The 18777-nt window shown below is 39.1% G+C and overlaps 1 protein-coding gene across 1 annotated transcript in view; it reads right to left on the bottom strand.

Annotated features, from left to right (window-relative positions):
- The window catches only part of lmbrd1 (LMBR1 domain containing 1), a 59205-nt gene that overhangs the window by 21041 nt on the left and 19387 nt on the right, over positions 1-18777 (bottom strand). The window contains exons 6-8 of the mRNA XM_041947427.1: positions 15774-15862; positions 9105-9178; positions 308-433 (exon numbers count right to left, since the gene is read on the bottom strand). Coding sequence (XP_041803361.1) covers positions 308-433; positions 9105-9178; positions 15774-15862 — 289 coding nt within the window. The remainder of the gene's footprint in view (positions 1-307; positions 434-9104; positions 9179-15773; positions 15863-18777) is intronic.

Raw genomic sequence — 18777 nt, 5'->3', positions numbered from 1 at the left:
GTTGCAGTCTAAAGAATTAAGGTATGACTTAGCTGCCAGTATATAATTAGCACTTTTACAAATGATGCTTTAAAAGTTCAGTGTCTGAAAATAAAATTCTTCACAAATATTAAGTATTTAGACTATTTCCATTCAAATACTAAAGCATATTTGTTTGTTCTGTGTTGCACTTTCCTCCTTTCACTCTTTCCTACTGTGTATGTAAGCTTTCACACAGCCATCCCATGAAGTTAATCCATGACTTGTAAATAGTTTGTCTTCATGTCGCATGTCGTGCTAGTGCTTTGCGTCATTTGGTGAGACCAACCTTGGATTTAAGCTTTTCTATCTGATGCTCAACATCATCAATGTCCTCTGTGTTCTCCAGGCGTTCATATGCCACACTCCGGGTGCCTTTTATCAGATTCAAAGGCAGCACGGACATACCGTATGCCTGAAAGACAGAGCACACATACCATTAGAAACACACATGATTGTCATAGTGGGATGCCACATATGGCACGTGCATCCGCCCACACATACCCACGCCTGCCTGATAACAAACCCATCACAATGTGGAACACGACCACAGTCAAATGAGGGTAAGTAAACACACACACACGCACATACACACAGACACACACAGACACACACACACAGCAAATGATATAGTTCCTGGCCTCCCAGGCTATGTCATTTCTGGTAGAGGAAAAAAGATTAAAATGGTGGAATCTATAATTGTGCTGAGGTTTATTGGTGAACTTGCTGCAACCATTTTGTGTGGATATCACTGCCTTATATCACTCTGATGCAATTTACAGCTTAACAGTGCCCCCATGTGACAGCACTATCCTCTATCCAGGATTTGATGAAATTTTTAGAAGCAGAATTTTAGGGAGAGAAATCTGAGTTAGAGGAGTGGGCATCAAGGTACCATCACTGTTGAATAACATGAATTTAAATGAATAAACATCAGCTTTTCTTTAAGAGGTGCATACAGTGTATAAATAATACATAATGATAGGCAGGCATACATAAAGACATATACATACATATATACTGTGACAGCAGAGACAGAGAGAGAGTATTTCCACAAAATTCCAAAGACATTGTCTCTGTCGCTTGAACTTTAATTTAAAAATAAAATGAGGAAATACTACCAGGAAGCAGACTAATCAATGCAAATGAAAATAACAGCAACAGGCCAATGCTTTCTTGTTCTCCCTGTGCTGTCTCGCTCTAACCAACTTGGAGGAGTGCTGTTTTATGGGTTCATAATAAAACAAAGGGGCCTATTGTGCAAAGACACTTTCAGCCCTGTCAAAAGATGCTGCCCTCTTTACGCCATTTTTCAAGTGGGGGAAGATCAGAACCTATATTTTTCTAAAACAACTTTTACTAGTTTCTGAGTGTTAGGTAGCGTTAAGAGAGTCGCATGGGATACTAAGTCAGGCTAGACTATTATTAGTCTCTGCTGTGGATCTCTGCTACGGGCGAATGTCGCCTCCTGCAATGAATCATGGAGCTCTTAAGGCCGGAGCATGTCCCGAATATCAAACACACTCATAAAAGGAAAACCTGTCCCAGATCCCAAGAGAAACATTTCCCTTCCCCTGAAATCTGCAACTACATGGGAGAAATATAAAAGGGAAAAAAACACAGGTGTCTCTCCACTGGAGTGCACATTTTTAGTTCACAAATAATCACGCATACTCATTAAAGTTATTTTAAAACCCAATGTGGTCAATAATAACCAGAAATAGATTTGATGAGGGTGGATGGAGTCTGCACGTGTGTGAGTCTCTATGTGTGTGCTGGCTGGGGGGGCGGGGGGTGTTACTGGCTGAAATCATTCAGAGAGTCACATGACTGCTGAGACCAAGAGGGAGAACTTGGTGGACATGGGTCTTCCACACAAGCGTCCTCTTTGTTGCTCTTTCTACTTGTGATGGGGGCGCCAAAAGGAAAGAGGGAGGGGAGCCTCCCGCTACATTCTCAATACCTTTTGATAAACAGTTCTGTCCAGTATAATGTTGCTAATTAGAACCACTCAGTGTACAAGCTGGCTTTTAGACAAGTCCACTAATGTGAAATAACCAAATCTGTGCATTTAAAGATATAAAACTTAGCTCATTCTCATTGTCAGAAATCCTGCAAGTTTGGCCGTACTGCCACTACTATGCTGGTTTCCCTAATTGCATTTGATTAATTGGACAATTTGGCTGGTTGGAGTATTAAGCAAGACAAGTTCCACAAACCTGATGGAGAACAGTCTTGTTAGTGTCTGTCTGTCTGTACTAGAAATGAGATGGTGATTGGAGGCTATACGGGTCATGAAATCACACTTTTTCCACTAATAAATTCTGTGTTATTTTTGATTATGATTATTCATTAAAACATTTTTGCCTACTTTCAAATTATAGAGCCTGTACATAGGTGGTGCCAACTCACAATTATATGAACTGACAGTTGAATACATGATCATCGATTGTTAGCCCTGTCATTTTAAGCAGGCAGTAAAACAAACTGTTGAATGATTTTTTTTTTTTAATTAACATATCGGTCTGCTGTGGTATTTCACAAGCAAATTCCTACATGCATTAGGAACTAAAATGTAACAGAAAATAGCCTCCAGCGCATTTTCTGTATGTTGGCCCTGCCTGGTCTCTTGTTTTACAAGCTAAGCTCAAGTGACATTTTTGGACCTGGATAGCCATCTAGGCTGAAAAACATCATGAACGTGATATTGATGGGCATAAGCCATGCTTCATGATTTTGTTTAGTTAATTAAATCAGTGATGACACATGAACTACACAGTCTCAGCCCTCTCAAAATGGCGCTTGCACTGAAAATCATCCCTCTCCTTCATGGTCAGGCTCATTCAATCTTTTGCAAATGAGGCACACTGTTCCAAGAGCGCTTTACAGCCTATTATGGATTTATTTGGTTCTGGTTGCACAGAGGTTGAAACTTGACTTTAAAATATTGACTGTATGTCTTTCAGGTGTGAGGTGCTGGATAAAAACAAGACAGGAGCAGATGCCAAAACTGGAGAGTGTTTGGGATCACTAAGAACACTGAGAGGCTAGTTTAATGACTGCTTGCTTGTTAAAGCCTTCCTGTTCCAAGCCAACCATGATCGTCACAGGTTACATCCACACTATTATGTTTTCATTTTTAAACAGCCTTTTAAAATGAAAATGACCTCAGTCCAGACAAGCATTTTTACACCGCAAATAATCTCAGTCACGTAAACTGGGCCCTGGACATGTCAAGGTTTGGTGTTTGCCTCTGTCACGTGTAGGCAACAGTAGCATGATAAAATGTAGAATTTAACTGCACAACAGCTGCTAGCATAGACAACAAGGTCAGCAACGCCTGTAATTTGTTTGTCACGTTGAATTAACTGCTGGTAGTGAAGGCTTATAGACTTACGAAACAAGCTGAGGTTGTTTGATTTCTTCTGAATATAGGTATGACGAATCAGGGAAGGATGTGTTATGACTGAAAAGACCCAATCAGGAAGCGAACGTGTGTGTCCGCATCATTGTTTCGAGAAGTCTCGCAATGGCAGACTTTGCCAACTAAAACAGGGCGACTCTTCCAAAAGTTTCTAAAATGCTGAAGTAGTGCAGACGTCACACATTAACATAGCAAAAGTTATGCATTTTAAAATGAAAACGTATCAGTGTGGATCTAGCCAAAGTAACTCTTAGGTCAAGCAAGGAAAACAAAAACACAAAACATGGACCATCCAGATAGATGGATGCTCGTCTGATTCAAGAGTTGATTTGCAATTTGGCATTACTAGGGCGTTTGTTCTGTCCTCAGAAATAAGATATTTTTTAATCTATATTTTTATTAATAGCTCTCTTTTTTTTCGCTTGCTTTTAATGTGCCGTTGTCTTTTTTAAGGTTCTTTCATGTATTATTATTAGGGACATTTCAATAGAGATCTTTTGGTCAGGCTACCACTTAAGACTATGGTCGATCATTTTCTTTTGTCCACCTGAAGAAAATTCACCTTTTTTGAGAAAGGAAAATGTCCAAATGGTTTACATTCAAGAGTCCCACCTAAGTAATAAGGGTCATTTAAAATTAAAAAGTGATTGGGTTGGTCAAGTATTTCACCCCCCTTTACATCCAAGAGTAGAGTGGTCCCTTTCTTGATTTTGAAGGTCTTGGCTGTTATTATAATAGAGGTCAATGCCGACAAAGTGGTATGACTGAGGGGCCCGGCTATGGTGACACACTTGTATTTAAATATTTAAGTATGATTTAAATATATTTAAATATTTAGTTTGGGCAAATCAAAAAATGGGACACAGTGACGCAGACATGGTGCAGGGTTTAGTCAGCCTTTACTAAGCTCCTGTACATATTGGGGCACCAGAAACATTTCATATACATGAGATACAGTGTAGATTTTTATCCTATATTCCAGAAACTAGCCTTGAGAATTCAATTGTTTTCACACAGACTGATCTGTTGCTCCATTGTTAACATCCATATATCTAACCATTCATTCATAGTTCAGTTCAAGTGCCTACAGTGATGGTTTTAAGTACCCTGAATCCATTCAATATTTCACAATATAGTTAAAATAATGTATCGCTTTAGGTGATATCTCAGGTGCTTGTCCCAGGTTGCATAAAAAGACAGCTAAGCCTCTAATCTGTGCAACTAGCATTGAAATTTTCCCACCAAAACCTTGAACAACTAAATAAGCTACAGAGAGAGATGTTGTCAACCATTAGACACTTTAAATGAAGACTTCTTTTATCTCAAATACTCAGAAATGTCTATACAAAGCATCAGTTGTATGTATTTATCTATAAGATGAACAAATATTTGACTTATTTTGGGAAAAGCTTGTCCAAGGCATTATGGTTGAATTGGGTATTAATTGGGTATTATAGTACAGGCATTAAAAGATCTTTTCAAGTGTTTTATTAAAGTGTGTTTGCTCAAATTTGAGTCAAACTATCAACATGATTCTCTCCCTCAAGCATTGCAGAAACAGAAACACAAATTCAACAAACCTGCTATGCATAAGCACATTGTGGTGCAATGACCAGCAAAATAATAAGGTCAATGGCCCTGACAGCCTGACTTTTACAATGCTTTACAGAGCCTTCAACCTGGCCTAATTCAAACATTGTCTGCCTCTTTTGAATCTGGGTTTCTCCCTCATAGTGTTGTTACTGCCATGTCCAACATATTGAAACAGGGCAGACCAGCAGATGTTTGCCTGACATAGACTGAAAACTTAGAGCAAAGCTTTTGGCTAGAAGGGTAAAACATACTCTTCTTGAGTGTCATCTCAGTGGACAAAAAGAGTCTCTTCACATCAGACATTTTGACTTGTCAAAGCAGGAAAAGCAGAGGTGCAAATAACAACCTTAACAATGGCTCCATTCCATTAAGTGTCCACGTAAGCCATGTCAGTGAGTGAGCATGAACAATATCAGACAGGGCTCACCAGATGGAACACAGTCATCATTAAAGTTAATAGTCCATCTTCTCCCAATTTACAGGCATAAACTAAAATCTGTTAAACCTACAGTCAAGATTGTGAGCAAATGGACCAACGAGGCACACACACACTGACCTCCCACCTGCACTCAGGATTTGTGAGGAGGATGTGCGTGAGGTCTTTCTGAGACAGAAGATGAGGAAGGCACCAAGCCCAGATGATGTGTCACCCTTGTGTCTGAATGCTTGTGCTGACCAGCTGGCCCCCAACTTCACACAAATCTTCAACAGATCACTGGAGCTGTGTGAAGTCCCCCCCTGCTTTTGACACTCAACCATCATCACCTTCTATCTCAGGACTCAATGTCCTAATATCCTTTGAGAGACTGGTGTTGGATCACCAGAAGGACATCACTGGTCCCCTGCAGTTTGCCTACTGGGTAGGGGTGAGCAGTATACCGCTTTTGTCACCTTCACCAGTCGTCCCGTTCTGACACAGCATGGATTTAGCATTACTGTCATTACTGTGACAAATGTTTTAGCATTTTAAAAATTATGTGCACTACTGCGGTACAAGTTGGCAGAGGGCTACATATATACTCGAAAACGTTACGTTCACTGACTACTATTTCCCTTGCCAAAGCCGACTCAGGTAACATGAATACGCGAAAGTAAAATTGCAAGCACCGCACGCCAATTTCTCTGTTGTTGGCCTGCGAGAATAAACACAAAAGGCTTTTTTCCTACTTTCTGAGGAAGGGAAGACCAAGTGGATTATCTTGTTGGAAATGTCCCCACAACAACAACCGGATAACTGTTATTAAATCCAACTGTGTTTTTCCTGTATTGATAAGTCAAAATGTCATCCGTGAAAAGGGTCTACTTGTTTTAGGTCATAACTTGCCATAACGTTTATAGACAGCTAAACCTCATCCTGATTGGCAAAAAGTTTCTACAAAAACTCTGCTGCTGTGTCTTGCCCTGCCGAGCAGTTTTTCAATAGTCTAGAGTCTATCTTTTCAAATTTAACCTGAGGGATATATTTATTGAATATTTCTTATATGCCTCCCTGTGTGACTCAGTTCTCAGAAAGGGATTGAAGTTTTTTGCAGCTGCAGAGGTACCCAATTTGTCATTGAGAGACTAGGTGCGTCCCTCTGGTGCGGGGTATTAAGGCTGGTTTCCAGAAATAAAAAATGTCCCTCTATGCTGATGATACCATCATTTTTTAGGAAAACCTTTGGTATCAGCTGACTGAGTGCTAATAAGTCCCTGCAGTTCAAGTCAGATTTATTGATACAACCCAGAATCACGTCACAATTTGCTTAAAGAGGTTTTTATGTTACAGCATTCATTTGCAGTGTGTTTATCTTTGTTTCATTTAAAAGTCTCCTTGCACATCGCTGATAAGATAATGCAACAGACATAATAGGTGGTAGCTTTAAGGAAAGCTCTGACTAATGATTGGTCGAATTATTTTTTAAATATAGGCCTGTCATATTATTAAACATCAATAACCTAAATGAGAAAATGTCAAAATGTTTTTCTGCAGCTGCGCAACACAGCTGAGCTCCTCTGTCTTTCCATTTGCCTAGAGGTTGCTGGATCTTGCAGACAGTCATTTGCTGTTATCAAGTTTCAAAACGATAGCTTATAGTAGGGCTGGGTGATCTGGCAAGAAATATGATCGCAATACTTTTTTCCATATTGATCAATACTATTTCTCACGATATATAACTTGACAATGCCACGAGTTTGAAGAGTATCCTGCTAATTTTGCAGACCATCCATCATTTGCCCTATATGTTGACCCTTTGAACAATATTATTTTTCCTATAATCTCTTCTAAGATTGAGCTCTATTCGATATACTGTAGTTACAGGACTGTTACTGCGCCAGAAAACATGAACAGACACCAAACTGAGTTAAACCAGAAGACATTATTTGCTTATTAAGGATGCCTCTGTGAGAAATAAATTTCAATGCACCAGAGAAAGTGCAAAAAAAGGACCAAAAATGCAGCAAAAGCTACTACTGGCTTCACCTTGTATTCATTTTAAGTGCACTAGACTGCAGTGTAATACACTGTTTACATTAGAGAGTTGTTTGCATTAAGGGTAGATGGCAGCTTCTGCACAAAGAGTAGTGATAAATTAGCACAAGAGTCATGGACAATATTTCCACTGCTTATGTAACCCGTCACTTAGATTCCATTAAGTTAATCAGGCTTAATAGTAACATACACATAGTAAAGAATGATAAATCACACATCTCTTTGGAAATATGGGTGCTAGCAAAAGGAGTTTTGCCACTTGTAGACAGAGGGAATGGGAGAGAGCAAATGAAGTAGATGAAAGGATAAAAAGTGTGCTAAAAGAGCTTCTGCATTTGTGTCTGTGAGAATAAAAGAGGGTGGGAAAGCTGCTGTTGTTGCCTGAAGGCCTGGTTTCTTTGATTGACTTCATCAAAACAAGAAATATCAAAAACAAAGACACACTGGGAGTTTTTTTTTTCCACAGGGCATTCAGCAGCAACATGGGGTCAGTGAAAATCTGATGGCATTTCCATCCTCCAAATACAGGTAATTATCCACTCTTTACCGAACTGTGAAAAGCAAAGTGAGAGAACAGTGGATAAAATTCCTACTGAGACAAATTACATGTCCTTAAGGGAGACTGGTTCTGCAATTTACTTGACTAGGTTGTGTATTATTCATTAAGAGCTCCACATTCAATTGTTGTGTAATTTGTCAAATAGGACTCTTTGAGCTCAATAGAAACTAGATAGATTGGGGTTGGCTGTCACTTTTACTCTCAGTCCCTGGGTTGATACCCAAGTAGATTTTTTTTTTCTTTCTGCATTTTTCCCCAGTAGGCACTATTCTGTGTTACTCCCACCCTGACACCAGCACCACCACCTCCAGGGAATATTCACAGTCTAGTTACCAAGATAACGGCGATGAAAAATGGACAGCATTAACAAGTGTTACAGCACAGTCAATTTTTCTGATCAAGGAAAAAATGAAAACCTGCAGAATGCTGAGGGAATCAAAATATAGGCATATATTAATGGACACTGAGGTAGATATATATATATATATACATATATATACATATATATATATATATATATATATAGGCAGCAGATAAGTGGTTGATAAGTCAGGGAAGGGTGCACATACATCATGCAAAAGTCTTGGGTGAAAGACACCAGCCTGAGCAATTTGAGCAATTGAGTGCCAGAGCTCTAAAATCACAAGGCATTACTAATACTGAAAGGCCACTCCATCAGCAGGTACATCTCAGCCAAGAGGATGGGAAACCATTGGTAAACAAAAAAAAAAAAAAAAACCCTTCAAGATAGTGCTCTGCATGTCAAATAATATTTTACAAAAACATGTATTATCAGCCAAGACATACTCAGTGAAAAATCTTGTAGGGTAAATCAGACAAGGGAGATTATTCTATTTTGTCTTCCTTCATACCTCACAACATTTTCATCATGTCATATGTCTCAACAGGCACAGGTCCTATTCAGCTACAGGGCTGGCAACATTTGGAACACCCCATTGGATGATTTGCCTTAATTGCTGTGCAAATAAAGCTCCACTGAACACATGAAACAATATCAACCACTAGTCCCAACTCACCGTGTAAGTGATCACTGCCAGCATGCCAATCAAGGTCAAGGAGCTGATGGAGAAGGACAGAGCAGGTAGACCATCTGCAGGTGAAATGACAGGAAAGCTATTAGAGATTTGACCTTAGTTTTGGACAAAAAAATAGCAATGGACTCTTTGCCACATGAGCAAACTATCAAGAGCCTAATTTCTTGTGTGCACTTTGATAGCATTTCAGTCAGCAGTGTGTTTTTCAAACTCAACACTGACAGCTGATATGTTTCCAGCATTCAAACCATACACTGGCGACCATATGTAATGAGACACGCTGTATCTAAATGCCTTGAATATTCTAAAGCTGCATCTAAAATTTCACTGCCACACTCCTGTAGAAAATACAATGGAAAAATCTCATAAAGACTGTTTGACATAATGTAGTTTGCTCTAAATCCCCCCGCTGTGCAGTGCATATAAATCAAAAGGAACGGGAGTGCTATGTTTCTTGGTGAGACACAAATTACTTTAATGCACAGAGTTAAAACTGCTGTTACAAAATTGAACCTGGTACAATGGAAGGAAGTGGATGGAAAAAAAATATATTATCAAGCTAATGTCAGCTACTATTACTGTAGCACTATTACTTAGTCAGCTAGCATTTGGGACAGGAAACAACCGCTATCTTCACGGGTGTGATCAATGGAGTTTGATGTGCAACTTCCATAGGCAATTCTAATGAAGGCAGATGGATACTAAAAATAGTGAGTTTTCAACATTATATCATAAACCAGTAAAACAGCATTATCACCTCCAGGTTAGCTGCATTTACATCCAGACTCATATAATATATATGGTGAAGATTTGGAAGGAATTTTACTATATGTGTGTGTGTGTGTGTGTGTGTGTGTGTGTATAAACTATATGATTTCAGTGGATAATTGAAACATGCTTTCTTCACTAAGAGACTATTATTCCAGAGGAGAACAGAGGACTGATAGAGAGCTTCATCACATGGTGCAACGACAATCACCTGAAGCTCAATATCTGTAAAACCAATCAGCTTGTGGTGAACTACATGCTTCAGGTAAGGACGTTGCTGCAAAGAAGCTACAAATTCAAAATGAGGCACATGATCTATACAATCACCGTAGTTTAAGGTGGGCACCCAGGATTAGTGTCACCAATTCAGCATCTGACTGAATGTGAAATATGGTCACAGTCTGCCCTTCTGTTTCTAACTTATGGTGCTGAATAATGGCCTTAAAGTGTTTCTGCAGAACAGTAAGATGCCACAGTGAGGCTGACCTTTAACCTTTTGAATATAAAATGTCATCACTTCTTCATTTTATCCTATTATCAATAATTTCCCTATGAATTACTGAGTTATGGTCATAATGGTTTTGTGTGGTCACAGTGACCTTTGCCCACTAAATTCTAATCAGTTCATCCTTGAGTCCAACTGATCATTTGTGCCAAATTTGAAGAAATTCCCACAAGGCATTCCTGAGCTATCTTATACACAAGAATAGGACAGATATGTATATACATATGTACGTATGTACAGATGGACAGACAACACAAAAACATAATGCCTCTGGCCACGGCCTCAGCTGGCTTAAGCATAAAAATGTCTAGAGAAGTCTTTGAACTGAGTAACTGGGACATTGTTTCTGAAAATAAATAATGTGTGTGAGATTTAATAGGGCACTCTACTGATTTTGCAAATAAAGTGAGTTTACTCTTAATGCAGAGTACAACTCAGCCTGTGAAAACAGTTGTATAATGTCTTCTTCTCCAAACAACTTTCATCAAGTCTGAAGAAACTACAAGTATGATGTCATAGTTACTGCATGTTATTAGCTTGGGTTTGGTTACAATTTCTTAAGAAAAGACTGCTACAAAAATTGGGCGCATACTTGGAAAAAAGAGACAACTAACCAGGTAAGAAGGGCGTGCAAAGATGATTTTAATGAATCATGAAAAATGTAGGATCCCGCATTTTCAAGCTTGAACCATATTAGGGAGTGAAAGTCTTGGTATCTTGGTTTCATTTTGATTTTTTTTTTTTTTTTCATCTTTTGTGTCTCCCAGCCTTTGGACATGTAATGCATTTTTGCTTGTTTATATATTATATACCATTAAGATATCACAAAACCTCTGCTTATACAGTAATGATACCACATGGCAAGATACCATGAAGGTAAGTAGAAAATTATTGAGGTGAACTGACACCAGCAGTTGTTGAGAGAAGACTACAACACTTCAGACAGAACAATGAGTGCCCAGAAAGAAATTTTAAAATTGAGAGTTTTGATCGCACGCCTCACTCCAAGAACACAGTCGATATTGAACTACCAGGATGCGTCTCTGTGCTAAGATTGTCTGTTAAAGAATGTTTTTCACAAGGACAATGAGTCATGTTGGTATTCTGACATCTGCCACTAATGAATACACTGCAGCAAAGTCTTCCTCTAGAAAGACACATCCGGTCACAGTTTTATCTCATCATTGTCATTTCATACACAGATCACGATCAGTTTTTAAACAGCTGGATCTTTCAATGCATGTAGGTTGAGTTGATGCGTGTCACCTTTGATTGAGGCAGAAAGGGGACCACCCATCAGGCAAGGGCAACAGTAGGTGTCACACCAGCTGTCAGAGCTGGAGTTAGAAGACAGGGATTGATGGAGAGACTGATTGCCTCTCTCCCCTGGCAAGATCCCACCTGTTATAGGGTTCCATGTAAAAACCTATGCGGTTGTCCCTTTATAGATATCCCGCATCTTCTCAGCAGCAACTTCATGGTGTCCAGCCCACCTGTCAGCTCGGGCATAGGTGGCCCTCTGCTTGCCTTTCTCCTTGACAGTGCCACTTGATTGGGAATATTAAGTCAGTATTCAGGGCATGTATAATTTGGCCTGTTTATAACATTTATCACTTTCTTTTAGAGGCATTTCACAAGCAGCAGGACAAAGGGGTGGAAAATGGAGATAAATTTATATGCCTGCTCCCTATTGTATTGTATGCAAAAAGAAAACTTTGAAGTCTGACAGCTGGGCTGAACATTAACATTTGAATACATGTTTCCTATTCCCGAGTGTTTCATTGCGATTTTGCTGCCTTTGTTTAGTGGTGAGCTTGGTAAAATAGACAATAGCTCCATGTTCTGCATGGAGAACATTCTGTTCATGAACTCTACACAAAGCAAAGGATAGATGTTTGCTGCCACTCTTCTTGGTTTCTTGAGCAGATTTTCCGGGGATTAAACAGAGGGAATATTGTCTATTATCAGTGGTGCTTCCACATCTGTACGGCTTCGATTCCAACTGCAATGGAATGAGGTAGCTCTTATCTCAGCTTGCATATAGCCCTTCAGGCTTGTGTGCATGCATGAGACTTGTACAGAGAGGTGTTTATTAAGGAGCTCCTTTAGCCCAAGCACCCTACTTCTGTGGAATGACAGAATCATCAAAAGCAAGTAGGAAGCAGCTGTATGCTCAAGGGATGGGATATAGTATACTGTATGATGGCAACAATACCACATACTGTCACACAACAGCATATGGAGGCTTATTGCAAAGCTGGCAAAGTTACAGATACAGTCACAGTTTTTTCTCTTTGTATGGGTAAAGCTGAAAAAGAAATCACATGGTCTGGGAAATGGGAAAAGATTGTAGGCTGTGTTTATGGAAATATTTTAGGCATATTGTAGCTTTAAACTCACAATTGAAGGATGCCATGTTAATACAGATGAGGCATCGCAAACTTGAGGGACAGCACAAAATCACAAATTCACTTCAACTCCTTAACTGTGAATCCGTCTCAAATGCATTTAAAAAATAACAGCTTCAGTTTTTACCCATGTTATTTTATAATCCAGCAAGCAAAGCTCAATCTTTGACAATGTACTCTGTGCGTACAGAAATTATTAACTAAAGAAACATTAAGGTTCAATTAAATTAAAACTATACAAGACTCCGAAAGCAAAAATGACTGCATTCAGAACTTAAAAACTGCATAGTTCTGCAAATGTATTAATACACTGTAAGTGGTGTCTCATTTATGAGTTACAGCTCATTACAATGAAATGTTTCAACCCCATTCTCTCAGAATGGATTACTGACAGGTCTAAAAGCATAAGAATCTGATTTTACACAAAAGGATGTGTGGTCTGTGAAACTTTGAAAGCAGATATAGATGAAAGTCAGGGTTGCATTAGCATTAGTGTTCTATGTAGGCACAATGCAAATACAGCAAAATGTAAGAGAGAGAGAGCAACAAAGAGTAGTTTAATTTAATGCAATTAAATGCAGGAAAGAGAAAATCCTTTTTTTCCTACGTCTTCTTACGTCCTCTCCAGGACCCCACCCAGAGACTCAGAGAAAGCTGGGTAGTGGGCACTCTGAATTGCTATTTTCTGCACAAGAATGACTTACAGTCTAGCGAATAGCTCATACTTTTAGACTCTCAAACTTAAATTATTGTGGCATGATAATGCGACACAGACTGATTTGTACTGCATTTCTTTTATCCATAATGATGCAATTACATAATATGGAAGTAACAAGTTGTATCAAGTTCATTGACAAATTATAGTAAAATGAATGGATACTAATGGCTGTGAGCTATGAGGAGTGAAGAAAGTAAAAAAACTGGTAGACATAATTGCTGTTGTTTAGATTTGCTATTACACCTGGGAAATACACATGTATATGTGTATTTCAGAGTCAGTATGAGTTTGTTTGTTTTTTTCTCAAAGATAATGGGGATAGACAGGAAAGTATCTACATATCTTGCCCAAGTACACTTCCTAGTAAGAGGTGGACTCCCTCCCACTCCACTCTTCCTTCAGGCATGGCCAGAAATACAAGACTGTAATGTATGGTCATGAATACCAACATTAATAGCTACTGATCTGAAGCAAATTCGGGCAACGTTGAAAGATTGGAACATATGTAAAGTTGGAGCCATTAAAGACGTAGTGGCCCTAATGAACAGTCATTGCAAAGCAGTCAGCAGGGTTATGTGGCAAAAGTGCCTTTCCTTTACACAATTAACCTCCCATCTGGAGAGAGAAGAGATGGGGAATTAGAAAAGGGATGATCCTCACATTTCCTCCTCAGCAGTCGAGCAATTTCCCCCTGTGCCAAGGAAGGAAGGTTAGGGGGAGCATGTAGGGGTCCACTATTGTGAAGAGAGGCAGATGGTTCAACTTCCTCCTTGATCCCCAGATGGCAAAAGGCCAGAGGACTGTTAGAAGTCCACATTTGGCAATGGTCCTTCATTAGCATGAGTATAAGCACCGGAAATGTTCCGTTCATCAAGTGAAGATGCCCAAGGAGGGTGTCACCACAGTGTTGGGATCAATATTACCTTATTTTAACTGAGTGATTTCATTTCTTAGTGCATGCTGACACATCGGCTATAAAGTGACTGTTTCTGAAACACTGGTGGATAGCTATTGAGCAATTTAGTGAGGACTTGCTGGAAAAGTGAATGGAAGCAGTGAATCCACAATAAGGACTGGACAGTAACATCTGGGAATATCAAATGAATGTCATTTCCTGTCCACCTAAGCACTTTATATGATTGATTGCCCCACTGTAATGTTTGACCAACTAAATCAAGGAAGGTGCAGGTTGAGATACAACCCTGATTTTTAAAAAATTGAGACGTGTAAATATGTAAATATGTAAAGTACAAAGTGTTCCCTGCTTCCCACTCTGCCTAAACAAACCTGTAGACCACGGATTCTATAAGTCAAGACCTCAGCAAGTCAATCCGGACTGAGCCTATATGGTCAAATGGCGGCCCACAGGTCACATCTGGCCAGTCAAAGCTTTCCATCCAGCCAGTAGAATGCTAATGAATTCAGATAATACGGACATCTAGCATAACCCATCAGTGGAAGAGGCCTAGTCTGTCGTGAGAGCGATCAGCGTTTTGCCAACCCCTGGCAATGAGCCAAGAAGTCTAGTTCACCTGTTGTACAGAAATTGGTACTCGTGGAGACTCACAAAGATTGTCTGTGTCACTTGGGTTTATTTCCATTGGCCAACTGTTGTATTGAGTCTCAAACTGAGTATTTTTGTTTGCTTCATGGGATCCTGAAGAAGCTTTTTTTTTTGTTGAGATAGGGACTCATTCATTGGTAGTTGAACTGTAGGTTTTGTATTGAGCACTCACCACAGTTTCAACTTAAGTATCTTGTTATTGTTGTGTATTTTCAATGTTTTTTGTTCGCACTGATATATTCTCATAAACAAAAGAATTTTGTAAGAAAGTGAGAAAAAAATTAACAATAACAGGCAAATTAATTTACATTTTTTAAATTCAAAAATTCGGCCCTCACGGTGTCTGCTTGGAAATATTCTGGCCCTTGGACAAATGTAGTGCAGGGTCCCCAACACACCTCATGTTAGGAATAGGCTACAATACATTATTACAAGTGTAATATTTCCTATTTTTGAATTAATTTTCTATTAATGAATAAATAGTTTGCGACCCTGAATATAAAGTGTAGCTGGATATCATTCACAGCGATCCTATCTCCAGGTAAATGTGCTTTTAATGTAGCTTATTTCCCTACTGCCAACATCGTTGTCATGGCGATGTTAACTGCTACAGAGAGTGTTGAGTGCTGTTGCTGCAGAGTTCACACAAAAGCTACACCGGAGTATCTTCCAAAGAGGATATACTTACGACTACTCCCAAGCTCCTCAAAGAGGTACTGCACTTTCTCCCATTGAGTGGAATTCTGACCAGGAGGGGCCTCAAGTGGAACAAAGGCTCTGAAAACAATGACAATGTAATTTAGAAGTCAGGAAAAAAGCTACTTCTAGGCTGTCACTGTCCCCAGTGCACAAAATGCTGAAGTTTAGTCTTTGTACTGGCAGTGATGGTTTCAGGAAAATGAAGAAAACACCTGTGTGTGTGTGTGTGCGTGTTTTGAGTCGTTCCACCACAGCCCAACATGTAAAGCTACTCACAGAGATTGACCAGATTGAAGCTGACAGACACGAAAAAAACACAAAGAAAAACACAGCATGGGCGATTAACATGCTAAAAGACTGGTTAGTGGAGAAAAAATGGAAACAGATTATGAAATGTATGACGCTGAGTGCCTAAATCAGCTACTGTGGGCCTTTTATCCATCAGTACAAAATAATAGCGGTAAACCAAACTCTGTTGCCAGCTACGTCTCTCTCAGGTCCAGGTTATCCTGTCACGTCTCCAAATTTGACATGATTACGCAAAATAATTGTAAAGAAATAAGTTATCCTGCCTGCCAGCCTGCACACAGTGAGAGGCGGTTGCCATGGAACGTACGTGTTTACTTTCAGTGCTGCTGTGTAGTGAGAGCAGTGGTAGAAGAGAGTAGGCTAATTTTAAATCAATAAAATATGTTTTAATCATTGTCTTGTGTCACATTATTGAATGCTGTAGTAGTAAGCCGTGTTCTAACCATGACAAGCAGGTTCCTATGGAGAAATAAAACCCAACAGGATGAGATCATCACTCTGCTATCCCTGCTCACTCTACATTATCCCTTACATATATACATGTGTGTGTACATACATACATATATATATATATATATATAAAGAGAGAGAGAGAGAGAGAGAGACTGTTATTCTTAACACAATGAACAGTCCTCTAAGCCCTGCATTCCCTCCTATCCTTTTCCATTTATTCGAGGAAGAAACACAATAAAAACATAAGCTGCATAAAATCTAAACTTTTATGGCCTTTCACATTTAGTGCTATTAACCATGACTGTCATGGCCTGCTGAGCGATCTCAGCACTTCTTCGTGCAAGGTTTTTATTTTTGTGCCCCATAAAGGTATAAGACCATCGTCCAATCAACCAGATGTTAAACCATTAATCCTGTTTCCTTGAAAAGGTAGATGTTTGAGGAATAAAATTCCCTCCCATCCTGTTAGCTCCTAATTATATTAAGCAATAATTGTAATTACATTTAGCCATCTAGACCCATTGCCTATATAGGCAGACCTATAGAATTTCTAAGGTGTCCTTTTAATCTAAAGTTCTATAGGTATACTGGATAGAAATACCTAAGTTGAAGCTCCTCGATCTCGTTGGGGGAAAAAAAAAAATTGACAGTTGTGCTGTCACAACCAGTATATTTATTATATTTATGTAAGCTAATGTGGAGAAAAGGTCAACAGCATTTGTGCTCAATTTCAGTGCAAGCTTTGATTGGATTGATCTTGAAATCCTTGTTGACAGGCTAAAGAGAAATGGTCCAGAATCCTTCTTAGTATTTAGCATCTAAAAAATCTAATAAATATGTTGCTCTGTGAATCCAAGGGATTCTTTTAGGAAGTTAAAAATCAGTTAGTCCAAAAAACCTTCACCAGGAGAGGTGAAAGATATTACATCAGCATCTCAGAGATTTCCCTTTGCCTCATATGCAAAAAATTGAATTTCAAGTCTCAATACGCCTCATCTGCCCCACTATCATGTGGATATCCCCAGGGGTCTGCACTTGCACTTAATTTTTTTCATGCGCTTCCCTTCAGTCATGTTATTTGTCATTTTAGGAAAAGACATCTCATCAAAGTGACCTTCACCCTTGTCCAACACTTCACAGATGTGTCTGCAGTAAAGTAACTTTCTCCAACTTAACTCTAAAAAGGCATTTTCTTCAAATAACAAACATGGAAACATTTAGGGCTAGTCACCATCTCGAATAGCGTTCAAGTTTTATTTTCATGTTTTGGTCCATCTTCAGTGGCCTGGCTCCAGCTGGTGCAGAACACTGCAGGCAGGCTCCAAAAACAAGTTGAAGGTCCCTCATTACCAATAGCCACATGCTCTGGTCCTCCAAAAAAAGTCTGCAAAAGTGGGCAATTTTCTTTGAAGGCACAGGTGATGCCATTCAGAAAAGCATTAATCAGTATCTTTTAAATTAGGCTGGATAAGAAACTAAATGACTTGTTAAGTTACTATTTGCAGTGGCAAAAACTGAAAAATAAATAAAAAATAAAAAAACCCAAAGCAATGAAAGATCAGGGGTCATTTCAGGAGTGAAACACCTTGTCTGGTTTAAAGACAACAAACAAAAGCCATCAAGAAAAGACCTACTGAGTGAACAGTCACAAGTGAACAAAGCCATTATGTCTCCCAGCGTCAGAAAAGCAGTCCAGGATAAAAGCTATCATGTTGTTGAAAATCAAAGGACCAAAGAAACAACTGCCAGAACAAAGCCCCAATAGTTCCAGTTCATGAGGTAAAAGAGGGGCAGAATTGCCTCTGTCTATAAAAAAAAGTCCTAACTTACAAACTTTAAGTTGGAAGAGCATATAGTCATGTGTGTTTTATTTTCCCAAAGCAGGTAAGCCTTCCTCAAATGCACCATTTAATGGTTTAGAAAGCACATTAAATCCTATAGGCTGAACTGCATGCATGTTGCTGTCATGGCTGCAAAGGAAGTCTGTTATGCACTGTGGGTGCTGCTGAACACAACCAGTTTTAACTGGATGATAAATGGGACATCGCTGAGAATGTGCATCAGTATAGATTTGTAGATAGAATGCCAAGAAAAAGACTCAATATTCCCTCCACGTGTGCTTTGTAAATCTAGAAAAGAAGGAACTGAGGTTAGAACCTGATAGACGAGAATAAAACCTATATTTAGACAGACGTACACAATTTTTTTTGTCTTGAATGGCTTATCATGGC

Source organism: Chelmon rostratus, chromosome 11, assembly GCF_017976325.1.
Source record: "Chelmon rostratus isolate fCheRos1 chromosome 11, fCheRos1.pri, whole genome shotgun sequence".
In the NCBI taxonomy this organism is placed as follows: Eukaryota; Metazoa; Chordata; class Actinopteri; order Chaetodontiformes; family Chaetodontidae; genus Chelmon; species Chelmon rostratus.
The sequence above is the reverse complement of the archived record's forward strand: the minus strand, read 5'-3'. Positions and strand labels throughout refer to the sequence as shown.